Here is an 18,969-nt window from a genome sequence, read left to right on the forward strand (position 1 = left end):
AACCTTCCTTCCAGCACCACACCACCAACTCAGAGAATTCACTTCATGGTGGGACGGTCGCTCAAAGTCTACTGTGAACCTAATCCCCAAAAAGGTAATGGCAAAGGCTAGAGGAAAATCCTAAACAATTACCTATGCCTTGTATCTTTCTCTAGAAACACAATCTACTAATAGAGAAACCAATTTGAAATTTTAAAAATGTGGATGCTACTCATGAGGGCTGTCATCAACGTAGGAAAACTATTAACTCAAGTGGATGGCATGTTTCTTTTCCTGTATTAAAAAAGCTCCTCACATTTAATAATTTTGATTTAGATCAGTTTTGATTTAACAGATAGCATGAATCAAACTTAGCTAAAACCTTAATGATGTTGTAATATTTATTAACATAGCCAATTCTCAATATAGAAGATTTATGAATCTCCTAATACTTCCACTTTATAAACTGGCTTAAAAAAAAAAAAAAAGAAACGCTCTTTTGAAGAACAAAGTTTCAGGGCTTGGAGGAAAGAGAAAGTGATCTTTACAAATTCTTCATGGAACCACCCGGGATCTTTTAATCCATTTAAATACAAACATAGAAGATCAGATTCTGATCTGACATTATTTCTCTATTTTTAGAAACACTTTTCACGCATAAATCCAAGGTGACAATGGCATTAAATGGCATTAAAAATATCTACAGGAAAGGACTACCACAAAATACAATATTATGATAACAGTTATTGCATTAAAGTGGTTACTTTTCTGTATTCTTCACATGTCCCATTGTATCACTATACATTTTTATAATAAAAAATCGTAAATTAAGAAAGAATTCAAGCAAAGTATTGTTGACTTTATAAAATAATTCTTAAAACAAATGTTCAGAAAGAAGGCATTCAACTAAGATAGAGAAGATGCTGGATGGAGAGGCTTGCAAGGTCCCGGGAGGAGCTCCAGGGTAAGCTCATCACCAGCCTTTCCAGCAGCACTGTCCCTGGAGACCAGAAGCAGTGGGAGCCCCTTCCCTGTGGCACCACGGACTCCCACCAAGGCACGTATCATGAACACTGTACTTGTACACGTTTATTACCCTTGGGTGTATGGGGAATCTCAGAGCACTTCTGAAATCCATACTTGATTCCTTTTTACATTGAGGAAAGTGAGATTCACACACAAATACCAAGATGACCAATGAATGGTGGCCTCGCTGGCAAAAGCAGCCATTGCAGGTAACCAAATTGCCTCCCTAGCATTCTGTAACCCATGGGCTTAGGGAAAGATTAAGTAACATTTCTTTTTCAAATTCACTTCAAATACTCAACTATGTTCATTTAAAAAACAGCAACTATATGCACGAGACTAAACAGATCTCATTCACACTGCCAGCCCACAGAGGGGACTCTCCGTACCCTTTCAGGAGGGTTTTGGGCAATAAAGCCAAAATCTGTACTTAAAATAGGTGTGTCTCATAAGACAAATTTTTAACTCATTTATTAAAGGTCCTAATGGACATTCCAAACTAGTAACTTATACCTAGAGAGAGAAAATACAAATGCTTACTGTATAGTTATATAAAAATAGAAATCCATCAAGAGTCCAATCCTCAAGAAACCACACAATTTGTACCCAAAGGCTGTATATATATCAAGGAAGGATGACTTCCTTCCTTGATCTCTAAATAACATCCTCTCCACATCGGAGGTATCTGGAGGTTGGGCATTTGCCTAATGCCACGGGGTCCACCGGCGGGGGTCACAGCTGCTGGCTGGTGAAGAAGGATTTAGTCTCCCTGCAGACAGGATTGACACAGAGCGGACAGCTCAGGGTCAGCTGCTTGGAACACAGCTCGTTTGACTGGATGTGTGAATGCACCAAGTCGGCCAGGGCCTGGAAGACAGACAAGAGGCAAAGACGCATGAGAAGCACAGGGTCTGCTCGTCTGCCACGCCCCCTCCTCCAGCTGCCCAGGTCAGGGCTCTGGCTTGGGGTTTCTTTTCATCCGAGTGGTGAGCCCTTTGAACCAAATTCTACAGCATCTTCCTTTCCTGAGAATCCTCAGCTTACAGAAAGTTAAAACAGAGATTTCAGGAGATGAAAACCTCTTACCCTACCCACTAGGCCTTTTCTCTGGAAAGTAGGTTTTAAATCAGACATAGTTATAGGTGGGTAGAAATCAGAAAATTGGGGCTATCTGAAGGAAAAAAGACTGAGCAGATAAGGAATTCGATTTTATTTTTGTAATTAATTGGAACTCCAAATGTTCTAATATGTGAGAAAAACCAATATTCTGCAAGAGTTTCTCAGAGGATTACTCTCTGGTATGTTCTACTAAAACAATTGTAACACTGTAGATACCTTAGAGAACAATGGATTTCCATTAAGAGACTCAGCTCTTCTGATGTTTTCAACTCCACACTGAAATCAAATGAGAAAAGGGAGGAAAAACACAGACATATTTTATTTTCCTTTTTTTTTTCAAAGAAACTGCTACAAAAAAATAAATACACACAGATACACACACACAATTCAAAGTCTGACTTCAACTGTTCACAGACTGCTCATTAATGAAAAATACTCATGGGGCAGGGCTGTATGTTGATTCTGTTATCATAAATTATTCCTCAATTCTTATGTCCTTCCCCTTCCCCATTACCTTCCTACAGGTGGTTTGTTTGCAAATCCTTTTTGTGGTTACACTTGATGAAATTCTCAAGCAATTTAAATCTGTTTACCATTCTTTTTTTATTCTCTTTTGCTAGTGCATAATTTTACAGACTCTTCCTAAGTAGAATGTTACTGTAAATATAGTTTCATACTTGTTTTGATCCCAAGTGCCAAAATGAGATAAATTAACTTATCGACTATAAAATGTGTATTGGACCTACACTGGAACCAATTCAGAGTTGGGTTTTAAAATATATTCTTTTTTTTTTTTTTTTTTTTGAGATGGAGTCTTGCTCTGTCACCCAGGCTGGAGTGCAGTGGCGCAATCTCGGCTCACTGCAATCTCTGCCTCCCGGGTTCAAGGGATCATCCTGCCTCAGCCTCTCAAGTAGCTGAGATTACAGGCATGCACCACCATGCCCAGCTAATTTTTGTATTTTTGGTAGTGGCAAGGCTTCACCATGTTGGCCAGGCTGGCCTTGAACTCCTGACCTCAAATGATCCACCCGCCTCGGCCTCCCAAAGTGCTGGGATTATAGGTGTGAGCCACCAAGTCTGGCCTGAAATATATTCTTTTGGAGAAAAATCTAAAGAAAAACAATGGGAGGATTGTTTCTGTACCATCCCTGTTCCCGGCTCCAAAAATATCCACTGCCTAATAACTGAAAATGGTCTAATTATGATTTACTCAGGTAGTTAGGATTCTTCTCTTTCCCTTTTCTTTTGATAGCTTTTCAATTGCTTGATCTTTTATTTTTTATTTATTTTATTTTATTTATTTATTTTTTGAGAGGGAGTCTCGGTCTGTTGCCCAGGCTGGAGTACAGTAGTGCGATCTCAACTCATTGCAACCTCCACCTCCCAGATTCAAGTGATTTTCCTGCCTCAGCCTCCCAAGTAGCTGGGATTACAGGCACGTACCACCACGCTTAGCTAAGTTTTGTATTTTAGTAGAGATGGGGTTTCACCATGTTGGCCAGGCTGGTCTCAAACTCCTGACCTCAGGTGATCCACCTGCCTCGGATTCCCAAAGTGCTGAGATTACAGGTGTGAACCACCACACCTGGCCTCAGTTACTTGATCTTTTAGATTAGCATTAACATCAGGAGACTGGCATGGGAAAAACGTTGAGATTCAGCAAACACATGGATCTCAACTGAAGAGGCTGTATTCTCAAACTTCAGATAAAAGTCAGTTACAACAGAATAACCAGCGTTGGTAAAGGGCATTCTCCAACAATGTTGATGGAAGAGTCAGCGATACACTGACTAGAAAAATATATACCAACACTGAAATTCCATGTGCACCTGTAGTCCCAGCTACTCAGGTAGCTGAGGAGAGGATCACCTGAGCCTGGGATTTTGAGGCTGCAGGGAGCTATGATTGTGCCACTGCACCCCAGCCTGGTTGATAGAGCCAGATTTCATCTCTAAGCAAATTTATAAAATCATAATAAATTTAAAATAAAAAAATTGTTTTCCAAACATATTGGTATAAACTATATTTTCACTGAAGTTTTAGCAAGTTCACAATTAGCCAAGCTCATAGTGAGATACAGAAGGCATCTTTAAACAAAATCCATAGACAATGCTGCAACCATTTCTTAGCCAATTACAACTTGCCTGCAAATCCTGTGTCAGAACCACTGACAAGAAACTTAGGTGCTCCCTAACTTCACCCATGTCTGATTGATGTCCAGCATGGAAATTCAAATTCCACGGGGATCAGGTGTTGGCTCAAGTTCTGCCCCCACCCACTCTCTACCCTGCCCTACACCTGCTGCCCAGTCCCAGAGAGGGTGAAGTCTCCTGCAGGATGGGCCTCCATCTATCATACTTGGGGTGACCAGGGCCAGAAACTCTGGCAGAGAGGGAGGAAAGGGTTTCTTGGGTCCCAACGCTTCCACACTTCCCATAAAAATAAAGCTATATATTGGAATAGGTTTTAGGCTGGCTCTCAAAAGCCAGGACATAGATGAACAATAGTTTTTCTCCTCCCTGAATGACAATTCACATCTATCTCGTATTACAAGACACCAAAGATGGTATTTGTTATTTCAATAATCAGATTGATCACAACATGGCAGCAAACAGCTAATTAAGTGAGTGCATAAAAGAGGTCAAGGAAATCACACCACACATTGCTTCCATGTTCATTTCATGCTCTTCTTTTAAATGACAATGACTCCTATATGCCTTGACACTCAACAAGAAGCCACGTAATAATAGCCCTGAGTAAAGGTCATGATTAGGCAAAGAAAAGAAATTATAAAACAATAAAATGTTTTCCTTTGGAATTAGTGAGAAGTACATTTCTTTTTTCTTAAAGAAGTATAGTTGTTATTACTTTCAAGTAGCCCAGTAACTCAAACTAAACAAAATTATGTCAGCCACAGTGATCCCTGGGGCACCTGGTTTAAGGAAAGCACAGGTTTCCCCTCCCACTGCATGGAATTAACTCAATGTGTTGAGATTATTACTCAGATGAAGTATTATTCAGGAGAATGAGGACACCATACATGCAAACAAATACAGTAAACAATATTTCTGAATGATACATTAGTTAGTTGCAGAGAAAATTTCCTTTTAAAACAAGTCATGATAGGATAAAGGCAGATGGGTGCATTTACCTCCTTGGCTAAAACTTGAGAGTACTCGATGTCCAGCTCATACAGTGTTTCAATATGGTCACTGGTAAACGCTATCGGAACCAAGAGGATATTCTTCCTCCCCCTCTCACAAAGCCCTTTGATAGATTCGTCTGTTTGAGGACCCAACCAGGGCATCGGACCAACCTATGAGAAAGATAGACGAATGCGTAAGTGGACTATGCCTCCTGACGGTCTGTAGTACCCCTGTTTGCCCCCCTAGGCACACGCACTGCCCACTGCGGGCAAGAGCCACTCTTTACACCTGCTTGAATGGATTTTGATATTTTCACATGGAAACTTGAATCCTAGAAGTTGCCTCAATATAAATAAATAACAGTTTCTGTCATTGCAGCTAAAGGCAAAATATTAAACCAATGGAGCTCCACGAGTCACTTGATTTCCCCTTCTATCTTACTCGCTTGCAGAGTTCTTTCTGCCCATGGTGAGCAATCAGGTTATGGAAGAGCCTGTCCATGTGTAAGAGCCAAATCTAACCATTTTATAACTCATAAAATAAACTTTACCAATAAGAGCTGGCTGCCCACCAGTGTGGAAGCCACCTACCTTGGATTGCCACACCAGTCGGTAGGGGTTGCAGTACTCCAGCCTTTCCATGACTTTTTGGACAGTGGCGCTTACCTCCTGAGGATATGGGTCGCCTCTGTTGACCACCTGCAGCAGAGATACAATGGGTGTTCAGTCATTAACACTGGGAAGGCCCCGAGAGCCTCTGACTATGTGCTGACACGGTGTGAGCCCTGGAACAAAGCCCTCCCTTTCTGTCTCCTGCACCAATGATCATGTGGTCTGAGTTCAATCACCAAACTTCCTTAGTTCCACTTCTTCATCAGCCAAAGAAAAACACCACAGTCAATCATCTCTAAGGTCCCTAAGAGGGTGGAGAATTCCATGTTCCATGTTATTCATGGGAGACTCACAAGATCTAACTAAAGAGGATGGTTCTCTCTCCCTCATCCAATATATGAAGAAGACACAGAAAAGCTGGGCAGGATGGGAACTTCTACCCTGGTGGTCATGTGTGTAGTTGATTTCACAACAGGAACTGAAACAGTGCTGCATGGACAATGTACAGAACTGCTGGATTTATGGTAAACCCTGCTGGAATTAGAGGAGGAAAGCAGCAGCACATCACTGCAGGTTACAGGCACCTCCAAGAGTGTGACCTGCACCTTCCACTTCCTCTCTCCCCACTCTTCCTGCAACAATGGACAACAGGCAAACACTTTGTGCACAGCAAATGTTTCATACATGATCCCTTGTTAATACCTTTGAAAATTTTCAATGCAAATTTTAATGCTTTAAATATTTACTGTGTACTGACTCCCTAGCCCTCACCTGGCTTTATTTTCTTCTATAACATATATTGCCTGCTAATCTACCATACCATTTTCATATGTATTATGTTTATTATCTTTTCTCCCTACTCTCTGCAGACAAAGATTTTTCTCTGTTTTCTTCATTCCCATATCCTATGATATGGCTGGAAACAGTGCCTGGAATATAGCAGGTGCTCAATAAATATTGGTGAAATGAAATATACTGATAGGTGGGGCGCAGTGGCTCACGCCTGTAATCCCAGCACTTTGGGAGGCTGAGGTGGGCTGATCGCCTGAGGTCAGGAGTTCGAGACCAGCCTCGCCAACATGGTGAAACCCTGTCTGTACTAAAAATACAAAAATTAGCCTGGTGTGGTGGCGCACACCTATAATTCCAGCAACTCAGGAGGCTGAGGCAGAAGAATCACTTGAACTCAGGAGGTGGAAGCTGCAGTGAGCCGAGATTGTACCACTGTACTCCAGCCTGGGTGACAGAGCAAGACTCCATCTCGAAAACAAAAAATTATATATATATACCGACAAATTATTTTATGATTATTACTACTGGTCTGTTTAAAAGCCATGGGAGGCATAAATGTAGATGGAATGAAGGAAACACAAAGTTGCCATTAGGACAGCAATGTGGTAATTACTACAAACACGATCTACCCATGGATGCTAAGATTAGGGGCAAAGTCTAAGAAATAACAAAATCTCTGTATTGTCTTAAAGTATCTCCTCCAAGATATTTTTAATTACAAAGAGAAAAATAGTAATTTTAGGATGGATCAACACAGCAGACACACCCTTAAACAAGTGACCAGGGATCACATCACCAGTAGAAAAGCACACTGGCATCACAGACCCCCGGGTGTGATGCACAGAGCAGGGCCCCGCACCCCTGTGGGTTCTTGCCAATGATGCATCACCTCAACCTAATCATGAGAAAACTTCAGACAAACCCAGATGGAGGGACGCACCACAAAACAACTGACATCCTAAAAATGACTCCTCAAAAATATCAACGTGTGGTGGGGCGTGGTGCCTCACACCTACAATCTCAGCACTTTGGGAGGCTGAGGTGGGTGGATCACCTGGGCCCAGGAGGTCGAGACCAGACTGGGCAACATGGTGAAACCCTGTCTCTTCAAAAAATACAAATATTAGCCGGGTGTGGTGGTGTGCACCTGTAGTCCCAGTCACTCGGGAGGCTGAGGTGAGAGGCTCACCCAAGTCTGGTAGGTCGAGGCTACAGTGAGTCGTGACTGCACCACAGCACACCAGCCTGAGTGACAGAGTGAGACCCTGTCTCAAAAAAAAAAAAAAAATCAAGATGATGAAAGACAAGCCAAGTATCAGGACTGTCACAGATTGGAGGATGCTGAGGAAACCCCACAGCCACACACAGTGTGGGACCCTGGACTGGGTCCTGGGAGAGAAAAAGGACATTTTTGGAAACGCAAGTGGCATCCACATGAAGCCTGGAGTGCAGTTAATAGTATTGTACCAGCGCTGGTTTCTCAGCGTTGGTAACTGTACAGTGGTTGTGTAAGATGTTAACACTGGGAGAGGCTGAGTAGAGGGTATATGTACTCTTTTAACTCTGTACTCTTTTAATCAGTTTTCTGTAAGTCTAAAAATTTCTTCAAAATAAAGTTTAAAAAGTTGTCAGAAGGGAACGCAGGGGAAGAGAAGAGTGTGCTAGATCAGTGTTCTTTCTCAACTCTCCAATGTCCTCCCCATACCTGACTTATCCTTATGACACTGTGGCATTTCCCGGTCCCACAAGGACGCTCCAGCAGCCAAACCTGGAAGCAGCGTGCTCCATCCCCAGGTGAAAGAATAAGGAAGCGAGGCCAGGGTCAGAGGAGGCAAGGCAGCACCGGAATCCCCACATACAAAAATGGGTTTCAGCCAGGCACGGTGGCTCATGCCTGTGATCCCAGCACTTTGGGAGGCCAAGGTGAGTGGCTGACTTGAGGTTGAGACCAACCTGGGCAACATGGGGAAACCCCGTCTCTACTAAAAATACAAAAAATTAGCCAGGCGTGGTTGCGTGTGCCTGTGGTCCCAGGTACTCAAGAGGCTGTGGCAGGAGAATCGCTTGAACCCAGGAGGTGGAGGCTACGGTGAGCTGTGATCGCATCACTGCACTCCAGCCTGGGCAACAGAGCGAGACCCGTCTCAAAAAAAAAGCAAAGCAAATGTGTTTGCTCCAGGCTGGTTCAAGGGCCTCCCTTCTGGCATCTCAGGCGAGGTCTCACCTTACATAGGATGAAGTGGCAGGAGGATGGACATGTGAAAAGGATTGCATGACACCAGAAAAGGAAAAGCAACCCCATTAAAATAGGCAGGCTTCCAGAAGAGAGGAATTTATCTTCAGAGCCTCCTACCGCCCACACGAGGCCCAGCAGAGACGGAGTGGAAAATCTGCAGAGGCTTGGCCCTAGTAGCCACCAGGGGGCGGTAAGGCCCAGTTACAAGAGTGGCCCAGACGCTGAGGCTGACTCCATTCCCGACATTGTTAAAACCTCAATCACCCCTGTGAAGATGTAATTATCCACCTCTCCGGGTTGGAAAGCACTGGTTTTAGGATACAATGCTAGTTCTGAGCAGATGAAACTGGTTGCTTATTCCAAGCACTTCTATATATCATACAGTACACTAGCTTGGTCATTCTTGTTTCCAACAATACAACAGCTATGGCACAGATTGTAGCATCTGGATGAATAGCCTAGTGTAATATGATGAACTAAGGAACAGCCAGATCCCAACTTGATCCTCTATATTCACTTGCAAAAATGTGGTCCTGAGTCTTAGCAAACTGCAATGGCTGCCTAACAAGTCCTGAGGACAAAAGCATGGGATTGAGAGCGCTTGTCTGAATGGAGACCCTCCCACTCAACACACAGAAACATCAAGCTGAGCTCTGCCGACAGGGCAGGCAAAAGCAGCCTTCTCTTAACTGTCCCACTTATTAGAAAGTCTTATATATATCTTCAAGTTATCATTTAAAAAAAAAGAGGAGCTGGGTGTGGTGGCTCACACCTGTAATCCCAGTACTTTGGGAGGCCTGGGCGGGTGGACCACCTAAGGTCAGGAGTTTGAGACCAGCCTGGCCAACATGGTGAAACCCAGTCTCTACTAAAAATATAAAAAATTAGCCAGGCATGGTGGTGGGTGCCTGTAATCCCAGCTACTTGGGAGGCTGAGGCAAGAGAATTGCTTGAGCCCATGAGGCGGAGGCTGCAGTGAGCTGAGACTGCACCACTGCACTCCAGCCTGGGTGACACAGCAAGACTCTGTTTCAAAAAAAAAAAGAAAAGAAAAGAGGAAAAGATCTATTTACAACATTATAATTTGAATTCATTGTTACGAGGTTTTAAGAAGTGAGGCTAGTTAGCACCAAGTCTGAGATTTGAGAATTCATTCTTGCACTGGGCTTAGGACATAATGGAAGCTGGACCCATTTTACACATTTAGAAAATGAAATCACCCAATCCTCTATCACTAGGTCATCCAAGAAAATGTTCTTACTTACAGACATCGGCAGTGAGTGAGCAGAAAACAGAATGACCACCTCGCTTCTCTTCTCAAGTGGAAAATGGTCCAGTTCCTTTAGAATATGATCTGCAAAGCACTGAGTGAGTAACAAGAAAGGAGGATAAAGAGGAAGGGAAGAAAGAAATGGAAGGAAAAAGAAATAATTTTAAAATGAAGCCTCCACCAAAAATCTCAGAGCAACCCTCAAAAATCCGAACTGTCTTTTTTAAAAAATTGCAAACAGTCCAGCCTCTCAGCATTGGTTTATCATCAAAATGGATCATAACAGTTTCAGGGGCCTAGGGAATTTGCTGGGAAACTTCTAAAGCTCGCTAATGGCTCACTGCAAATGCGCGCTGTGGATCTGCTTCCCCTCGGGAAGGACAGGGCACACTTCCAGATGGAAAGGAAACACAGATGGGAAGGAGAAGTTGTTTTAAGACCTCTCATTTGCTCCGTTAGCAGGAAAACAGCTTACAGGGTCTTTCTAAAGCCTCCTTAGTTTGGCTTTCAGGCGTACCACATTAAATACATTAGTCAGGAATAGTAGGGAAATAAGAAAATACTGTTCTATTTTTATAACAGTTTCTTCTGAGCCTCATATCCCCATCAAGTCAATTTTTATAAAAACCTTCACAACAACAGATGACAGGTGATACACACCCATTAAATTCACAGAGCGGGGAAAGATGTGGTAAACTTAGGGGCCCATTCAGTCACATCTGTGGAACTTGGGAAAGAACATGGTTCCTGCCTCCCCCTCCAAATCTCTGTCCACCAGACCAGGGAGCTCCCTTCGTCTAGCCGGCACTTTGATTCACGTCAATAGGTGCTGAAATACCAGAACTGAAGGGGCTTTCTTTCATCTTATACTTTAATCATTCTCTGTCATTTAGCTTATAAAAAATGCTACAAAAGACACAAATGGGTCAACTGACAAAATCAGAATATGAATGTAAATAAAAAGTTTAAATACTGATGTTAAATTTACTGAAGTTGAATGTTGTATTGTGGTTATGTAAGAGAATATTCCTGATTTTAGAAAACACACTTAAGTGTTTAGGTGTAGAGGATGGTGATATATGCATAACTTATTCTCATATGGGTCAGAAAAAGAAATCATGTTTATACAAACACAGACACACACACATACATACACACACACGGGGCGTGTAAATGATAAAGCAAGTGGTATATACATGTTAATAACACATCAATAGGCCAGACGCAGTGGCTCACGCCAGTAATCCCAGCACTTTGGGAGGCCAAGGTGGGAAGATTGCTGGAGCCCAGAAGTTCAAGACTAGCCTGAGCAACATGGAAAGACCTAATCTCCACAAAATTTTTAAAAATTAGCAGGGTGTGATGGCACCTGCCTGTGGTCCCAGCTACTCAGCAGGCTGAGGCGGGAGGATCACCTGGGCCCAGAAGGTTAAGGCTGCAGTGAGCTATGATCGTTCCACTCAACTCCAGCCTGGGCAACAGAGTGAAACCCTGCCTCAAAATAATAATAATAATACAGTAATATAGGTAAAAGAGTAGATGAGAGTTCCTTATACTATTCTTAATCTTGTAACTTTTCTGCATATCTAAAATTATTTCTAAATTGTCCTTTGTAACTTTTTAAAAATTATAAAGGACAATTTATCAGAAACATGTAAATCTGCACTTGTTGGTATTTTGATATATCAGTGGTCAGTGAAAACTATGGGATAAGCAAACTATTCCCTAATAAATATTGAGATATTATTAATCTTTCCAGAACTCTCAAAATTTGGTAAATAAATATCCTAAGGCATAAAATGGTACCTAAAGTTAAGTTCCCTTTTCAGAATTTATAATGTAAATTCTCAGCAAATGTGATAGGATTAGATACAAATGAAACCAATATTTTCTGGTCTTTGCAGTGTTTGGAAACTAAGGATGCTCAGAAAGGATTATTTTTGGACCTCAGCCTAGATAAGGAGGCCCACTGCAAGGTTTATACAGGAGCCTAGAAGATAAATTTGCTCCAATTAACCCAACAGCTAAATAAATACCAATATTAGAGAAAACAGTAATAAAATGGCTATTTGGAGCAATTACTACCTATGCCAAGTAGAAATGTGGATTCAAAACAGAATTTGTAGTTTTAAACTATATTTTTCATTTTAGTTTAGGGTTTTGTTTTCTGGTTTCCAAAAATGTCATATCGTATCCAAAGCCTAGTGTTTTTCTTTTCTCAGCTTGCAAAGCTGCAAGTAAAAACACAAATCACATGGCTTGCAACAGCCTCTAAGCCATCTTCAAAACTGAGGCGCCATGGGCAAGGAGAAGTGCTATTTAAATCACCTAAAACCCATCTGCGGTATTTTCTACTCCCAACCTCTCTGCAGAATGAAAGAGGCACCGAGCCTCTCAGAGCCTTCAATCACACCATCTAGGAGGGCAGATAAATGCCTCTAAAATTCCCTTTCATTTTATGAACAGAGACTTCCTCAGTTAAGAGACCTTTCCATCGTTTTGCTTCCCTCCTTTTCAAAGGGCTGAATTTTAATGCAAATCTAATTACTCACTTGATCAGGGCAGGCAGATGCTGTGCAGATCCCTCCATTCCCTGCTACCACATGTCAATGCTGATCTGAAACCCCCCTCCTTTCCAATCGCAGGCCTCCCAAAGCAAAACCCAGGCTGCTGGTGCTTCAGGCAGTACTGGCTGGACCCAGCAACACAGCCGTCAGTGGTGCACACAGAGACCACAACTACACCCACCCCTAAGGGTAAGCTCCTTCTTTTCAGTTTTTACTTAAAATTGGATTTCAACCCAAGTGTTAACCCTTTACATGCCTAAGGAACACTGCTCTGGGGAGAGCTGGCCTGATTTCAATGATGTCTAGCACCATCTAGTGGTCACAGATTTAAATGACACCAGGCTTCTAAAGAAGTTGTTAGTAGGGTTTTTTGCCGGGAGTCAGAAAACGTTCAAGGAGTGAAAAATAAAATGGATCAAATCTAAATGACTTAATATTTCCCCTACCTAAAATAACTCAAAAGCAGAAACTTCTACTAGCAGAACAAAATTATATTTGCATAATTTAGGGCAATATTTTACCAACTGCCCTCTCATATTTGACAGGCAGAAAAGAATATGGTAACATCAGTTCAAAGCTATTAACTTTAGAACTGTAATTTTAACTTATTCTCCTAAAATCAAGCATCTGTTAATAAAAATATTATAAATGTAAATTGCATAGAAGAAATATGAAATTTCTTTTAATATGTGAAACTTTCTCAATCGAAATGTTCAATTTATTTTCATGTCTCAGAACATGTAGATATATTACTTTTACATTATTAAAATCGCTTGACATTTTAAAGGATTTAGAAAGTAGAAAATTTAATTCATTGGTCAGTCACTCAACCTACAAATGTAAGTTAGCTGAAACACCATGCACAATCTTTAATGCTCTTCTGGTCATAGGAAACACAAAACTCAAAATATCGTTTTGTTATGGTTTGGGACTAATAGCATTAATCCGAAGAAAGAAGAGTCTAGTCATTTTAATCTTTAAATGTATTTTCTCTTTTCATAATAAATCAAGAATATAATACTTTTATTTAATCCCAAACACACAATTTAAGCAAGGGAACGGTAAGGCTCAGAAGGACATCCACAAACCCAGAAGGGATGAGAAGCTGATTCACACTAGATGCTGGGGTGACAGGCAGCTGGCAAGCACTGGCTTACCTGGATGAGGAGGTGATGTGTGGGCCACCTGTCAATAGTGCTCCACTTCATCGTGGGCTTCTGTCCCACTTGATTATAGTATCTGTAAATGGCATTTAAGCTGCTGCCTGAAATATACAGAGGCCACTTAGTAGATGCACTTTGATTATGGTGAAAATAAAAAACAGACTCGTAAAGGTAGTATATATAAGTTCAAAGCCAGTAACTGCTTCTACACTGAATCAGTCTAATTACAATCATTTCAATACTCTAAAATGCATATAGATTTAACTACCCTGCAAATGAAGATCCCTAAAAAGCAATCAATTTCAATGGACTTTCAAAGATTATTGATGTCAGTTCTAGTGAAAAACAAGATGGCTGTAGAGTTATGAAATATAAGCAGTCATATTTACAGGGACCAAGTCTTACAATTCAAAGTATGTCAGCCAGGCACGGTGGCTCACGCCTGTAATCCCAGCACTTTGGGAGGCCAAGGCTGGTGGATCACCTGAGGTTGGGAGTTTGACACCAGCCTGACCAACATGGATAAACCCTATCTCTACTAAAAAATACAAAATTAGCCAGGCATGGTGGTGCACCTGTAATCCCAGCTACTCGGGAGGCTGAGGTAAGAGAATCGCTTGAACCCAGGAGGTGGAGGTTATGGTGAGCCGAGATCGTGCCATTGCACTCCAGCCTAGGCAACAAGAGCGAAACTCCGTCACAAAAAAAAAAAAAAAAAAAGTATGTTATTTTTTTTCCAGTTACAAAGGTTATCAATCCCATTATAGGAAATGTATGCGATGGGGAAGAAAGGAAAAAAGAAACTGACCATTATCCCAGCATGCTAATTACAGTCATTGCTTTACTCTAATATGGTTCTTTTTTCTTTATAGATGTTTTGTTTTACAAAGTTGTAATTTTTAATACATATGCAATTCTGCATGCTGAGTATTTTGAGCATCTTTACTTAATATTATGAAATAAATATTTTCCATGTTACGATAAAAGCTTTGTAACTATTGTTTGTTTGTGAGATGGAGTTTTGCTCTTGTTGCCCAGGCTGGAGTGCAGTGGCGCGATCTCAGCTTACCGCAACCTCCAACTCTTGGGTTCAAGTGATTCTCCTGCCTCAGCCTCCCAAGTAGCTGGGATTACAGGTATATGCCACTACGCCTGGCTAATTTTTTACTTTTAGTAGAGACAGGGTTTCTCCATGTTGGTCAGGCTGGTCTCAAACTCCCAACCTCAGGTGATCTGCCTGCCTGGGCCTCCCAAAGTGCTGGGATTACAGGGGTGAGCTACCGCGCCCAGCATAACTATTGTTATTAATGGCCTCATGATAAGGAGAGAAAATTATTGAGGTTTCTGTGAGTTCTCATTCCCTAGAATAAGCTAAATGGACACCAAATCCTTATAAGTAATCTAATAAACTTATATTTCTAAGAGAGAGATGGAAATCACGAAAACTCAAAGCCTAAAGGAAGGCAGATGGTGTCAACCCAATGTAACTTTTTCCTGTCTAGGGGAGTTAGCATTGGGGTCACACCTGAATCCTATGAAACCAAGTCTAACACACAGCCTCTTCCTCAGTCTTAACATAGGGCAAGTCCCAAAACATTTCCATGCTTTCCATCACCGATCCACTGGGCTCTCTAACTATAAGAACTATTAGTTAGGTTTCCAATTGAAAATGTTAGTCAGGAGAGAGCATATTTTAAATCACATATACTCTCAGACTAAGACTCAACTTCCAAAAAGATAAACAGGTTCAATTTTGGTGAGTAGAATACAGTGAATCAGAAGAATTCAAAGGGACTCCATTCAAGGTTCAAAAACAATCTCTCCAGAAATCAAAAAGTTGTCACCACCATATTCACATTACAGACCGCACTTCACAGGTGGATATCATTTTCATATGTGCAAGGGGGCATCTGGAAGCTACATTAGCTCTTTCAGGTTGTGTGGAAACATTCAACAAACAACCCAAAGAAGTCATTAAGAAGGAGAAAATGTGACCGAGAAATGTGTTTGTGATAAAGACACACACTGGCTCTGCCACAATAGTGCATGTCTAAAAGATACAACAGATAAACAGCATTTGAGTGGCCTCGAAGAATTAACGTACTTCCCAAAGCCTTCCACAACTGGGATAGACGGATGTACCTGTCCTTACATGAGATACATTCAAGAAAAACTAAGCATACACTGAAGTTTTGCATACACTGTCACTTGGTAGAGCCAGCCCTGAAATAAAAACCATAGTCAATCTTCTGTCATGTAAATAACAATCTTCTTAATTTATCTAATTGTGAGAGCAGCCATTTACATATTGAGGTATATTTCTTAAAACAAGGCAAAAGTAGAGCTTAAAAATTCATAAAATCTGACTCCTTCTCCAGTAACATGTGACCAGACATTTTGAAGTTGTAGTGGTGCATTTCCAAAAGAAAAATAATAATTCAGGCTGAGTGCGGTGGCTCACGCCTGTAATCCCAGTGCTTTAGGAGGCTGAGGCGGGTGGATCATTTGCGGCCAGGATTTTGAGACCAGCCTGGCCAACGTGGTGAAACCCCATCTCTACCAAAAATACACAAATTAGCCGAGCGTGGTGGCACATGCCTGTAATCCCAGCTACTGAGGAGGCTGAGGCAGGAGAATCACTTGAACCCGGGAGATGGAGGTTGCAATGACAGAGCGAGATACCATCTCAGAAAAAAAAAAAAAAGAAAGAAATGATAATTCAAACTCTTGAGGGTATCTGAGAACTCAGGCATTTTAATGGGTTCTCTGAACAAATATTTAAGGCAAATAACAAGCTTTGACTTTTTCCAATAGCCTTTTGATTCTCCTTATGGTTATAGAAGTGATAAACATTAATATCCAAAAGCAATTTGGGACTAAGAATGTGCTGACTTCAATCCTTGCAATGGAATGCAAACAAATGTATCTGTGGGTGACAGTAGCAGCTTTGCCTACAATGAATGATACAGAGATTGCCAAACACCGATTATTCCCCAGCTCCAGTTAAATATATAGAAAACAACAAGCAGTAACATTTTCCAAAATCAAGAAAACAGAAAATTCTGCAAAGGGAACCTCAAACTGGGCTTTAGTTTTACCAGCAACCAACTCATAACTGAAGCAAAACAACGACAACAGCAACAAAATATCAGTATTTCCCATGTTGTATGGGCATCTTTGCTTTCAAAATGCAAACAGTTACAATCTTTGCTACATCAGTAAGAAAATCTGGGTAGCCATAAAAAGGTTTATCACACAAACCTAGAAAGAGCCTTAAGGTTCATTACTGATCCATTACACAATGGCATTAAAGCACTGAACACTGACAGCCACTGCCTACCACCCACACCATTTGTAATTACCAGCCAAGTGGCCAATAATTCAAGGGACAGATGGACCATGAGATTTCAAATGGACTGACCTGAACTCTCGTGTTTAAAGAAGACAGGTTGAATTTGCCATTCAAATTGCAAATAATTCATCCTTCCCTTCAGTACTTAGACTCCTTGGTTATTTTTGCCAGCACCGTATCTACCTTTCCACTGTCAGAGAGATGCCCTTACCTGTGGTGGAGCAGCTGTACTGTGGATACTGTGTGAAAGCAATAGCCCTTTCTAGGCCATCTCTCTCCATCTCTTCAATTGCTTCTTCTGTTAAAGGATGGACGTACCGAAATCCAATATAGTATTTGTGAGGGGCTATTAGGAAGCACATGTGGAAAGGAGAAAGTGTTAATCCTTATATAGATTCCTCAGAGTCAACAAACATAATGCAATGCCCAGAACAAAGAACAGTTCATGTAATTTCCTATGGCACTGACGGTGAAGGCAAGTTTAGCATATTCCTTGGATCTTATCCACTCTTCAGCTGGTATGTGGACTTTTAATAATGACTTTCTAGGATCAGTACCCCACCCACACACCTTTACTGCACAGTGGTTTTTAAAACTCAAACTTCTCTTCCTAATTCTCTGTTCTTGGCTGGCATAAGAGAGCCTCAAGAGAAAGGAGGAAAAAACAACACTTATTCTAAAATATAACTTCCTCTTGCATACCAGATACTATGGTAGCCACTGGGCATTGTTTTTTTTAATCATTTAAACCTGATTTTTCAGATAAGGAAACAGAGACTCTGAAGGTTAACTGAACTACCCAAAGTCATACCTTGCAGGTGGTCGAGCTGGAATTAGAGCCTGGGTCTCCCAACCCATGCTTCTCACTCCTCCCAGGCCCCCACCTCACCCTGCTCCTATTACCCAGTTCCCCGAACCCCCAGGCCACCTCGTTTATATTTAAAAATGCAAGAGCTCTTGGATACGTAAAAAAATTCATTGATAACGAATTATTAAAATGATTCTCCTCATTACACATATAAAACAGTGCTTAATTTGGAGGTGCCACATGGGACTGAAAGCCATTGTTCTTGGTACCTAAATGGCCCACGCCTGCTGTATATCCTCATGTTCTTTCCCTGTCCCTTCCCTGTCCTTTCACGAATACCCTCCTCTATCTTCTTTATCCTCCTGCATCTTCCTTTCCTGTAGTTCAAAAACATCCACACCACATAATTGCTTAAGCATGTATAAAGTCATAAAACTACAAGTTTCCTAAACTTACTTAGTCTTGTTTCCTTGCCTTTTCATAGGATTACACATAACTTACACTCAAGGATGATAGTGAGAATCACTACATGAGTGTCAGGTAATAAATAATAAGACCATGATAATGTTACTGTCCAAAGCATTAGCAGGGGCTGCAACTATGAATGTGACATAAATTGCCACAAGAAACATTTAGGTTAAAGTGAAGGAAAAGATGGGAGTTTATCTCATTTATACCTAGATATATACAAGGATGACATTCCTCCTAACTTGACCCAGAGAACTAAGAGCCAGTGGAACACATTCCCAAGGGGGAAGCAGAATGCCATTAGGCGAGAGAAGCACATGTGTGCACAGAAAGGCTGGTCGGACTCAGTATTCTCTGGTTGGGTACTGCAAAAAAGAAGAAGGAAGTAAAACTGAATCATTTTTAGCGCTCTGTCCATTTTCCGGCCCC

The 18,969-nt window shown here is 41.4% G+C and overlaps 1 protein-coding gene across 3 annotated transcripts in view; it reads right to left on the bottom strand.

Moving 5' to 3' along the window:
- Window positions 1-362: 362 nt before the first annotated feature.
- Window positions 363-18,969, bottom strand: part of FECH (ferrochelatase) — a 37,698-nt gene continuing 19,091 nt past the window's right edge. For all 3 annotated transcript variants that reach the window (XM_003827249.7, XM_003827248.6, XM_034943809.3), the window contains 7 exons: window positions 17,476-17,610; window positions 13,907-14,013; window positions 10,178-10,276; window positions 5,864-5,971; window positions 5,279-5,443; window positions 2,341-2,400; window positions 363-1,872 (listed from right to left, as the gene is read on the bottom strand). In XM_003827249.7, the coding sequence (XP_003827297.1) occupies window positions 1,738-1,872; window positions 2,341-2,400; window positions 5,279-5,443; window positions 5,864-5,971; window positions 10,178-10,276; window positions 13,907-14,013; window positions 17,476-17,610 (809 nt within the window). In that variant the 3' untranslated portion in view covers window positions 363-1,737. The remainder of the gene's footprint in view (window positions 1,873-2,340; window positions 2,401-5,278; window positions 5,444-5,863; window positions 5,972-10,177; window positions 10,277-13,906; window positions 14,014-17,475; window positions 17,611-18,969) is intronic.

Source organism: Pan paniscus, chromosome 17 (assembly GCF_029289425.2).
Source record: "Pan paniscus chromosome 17, NHGRI_mPanPan1-v2.0_pri, whole genome shotgun sequence".
Lineage (NCBI taxonomy): Eukaryota > Metazoa > Chordata > Mammalia > Primates > Hominidae > Pan > Pan paniscus.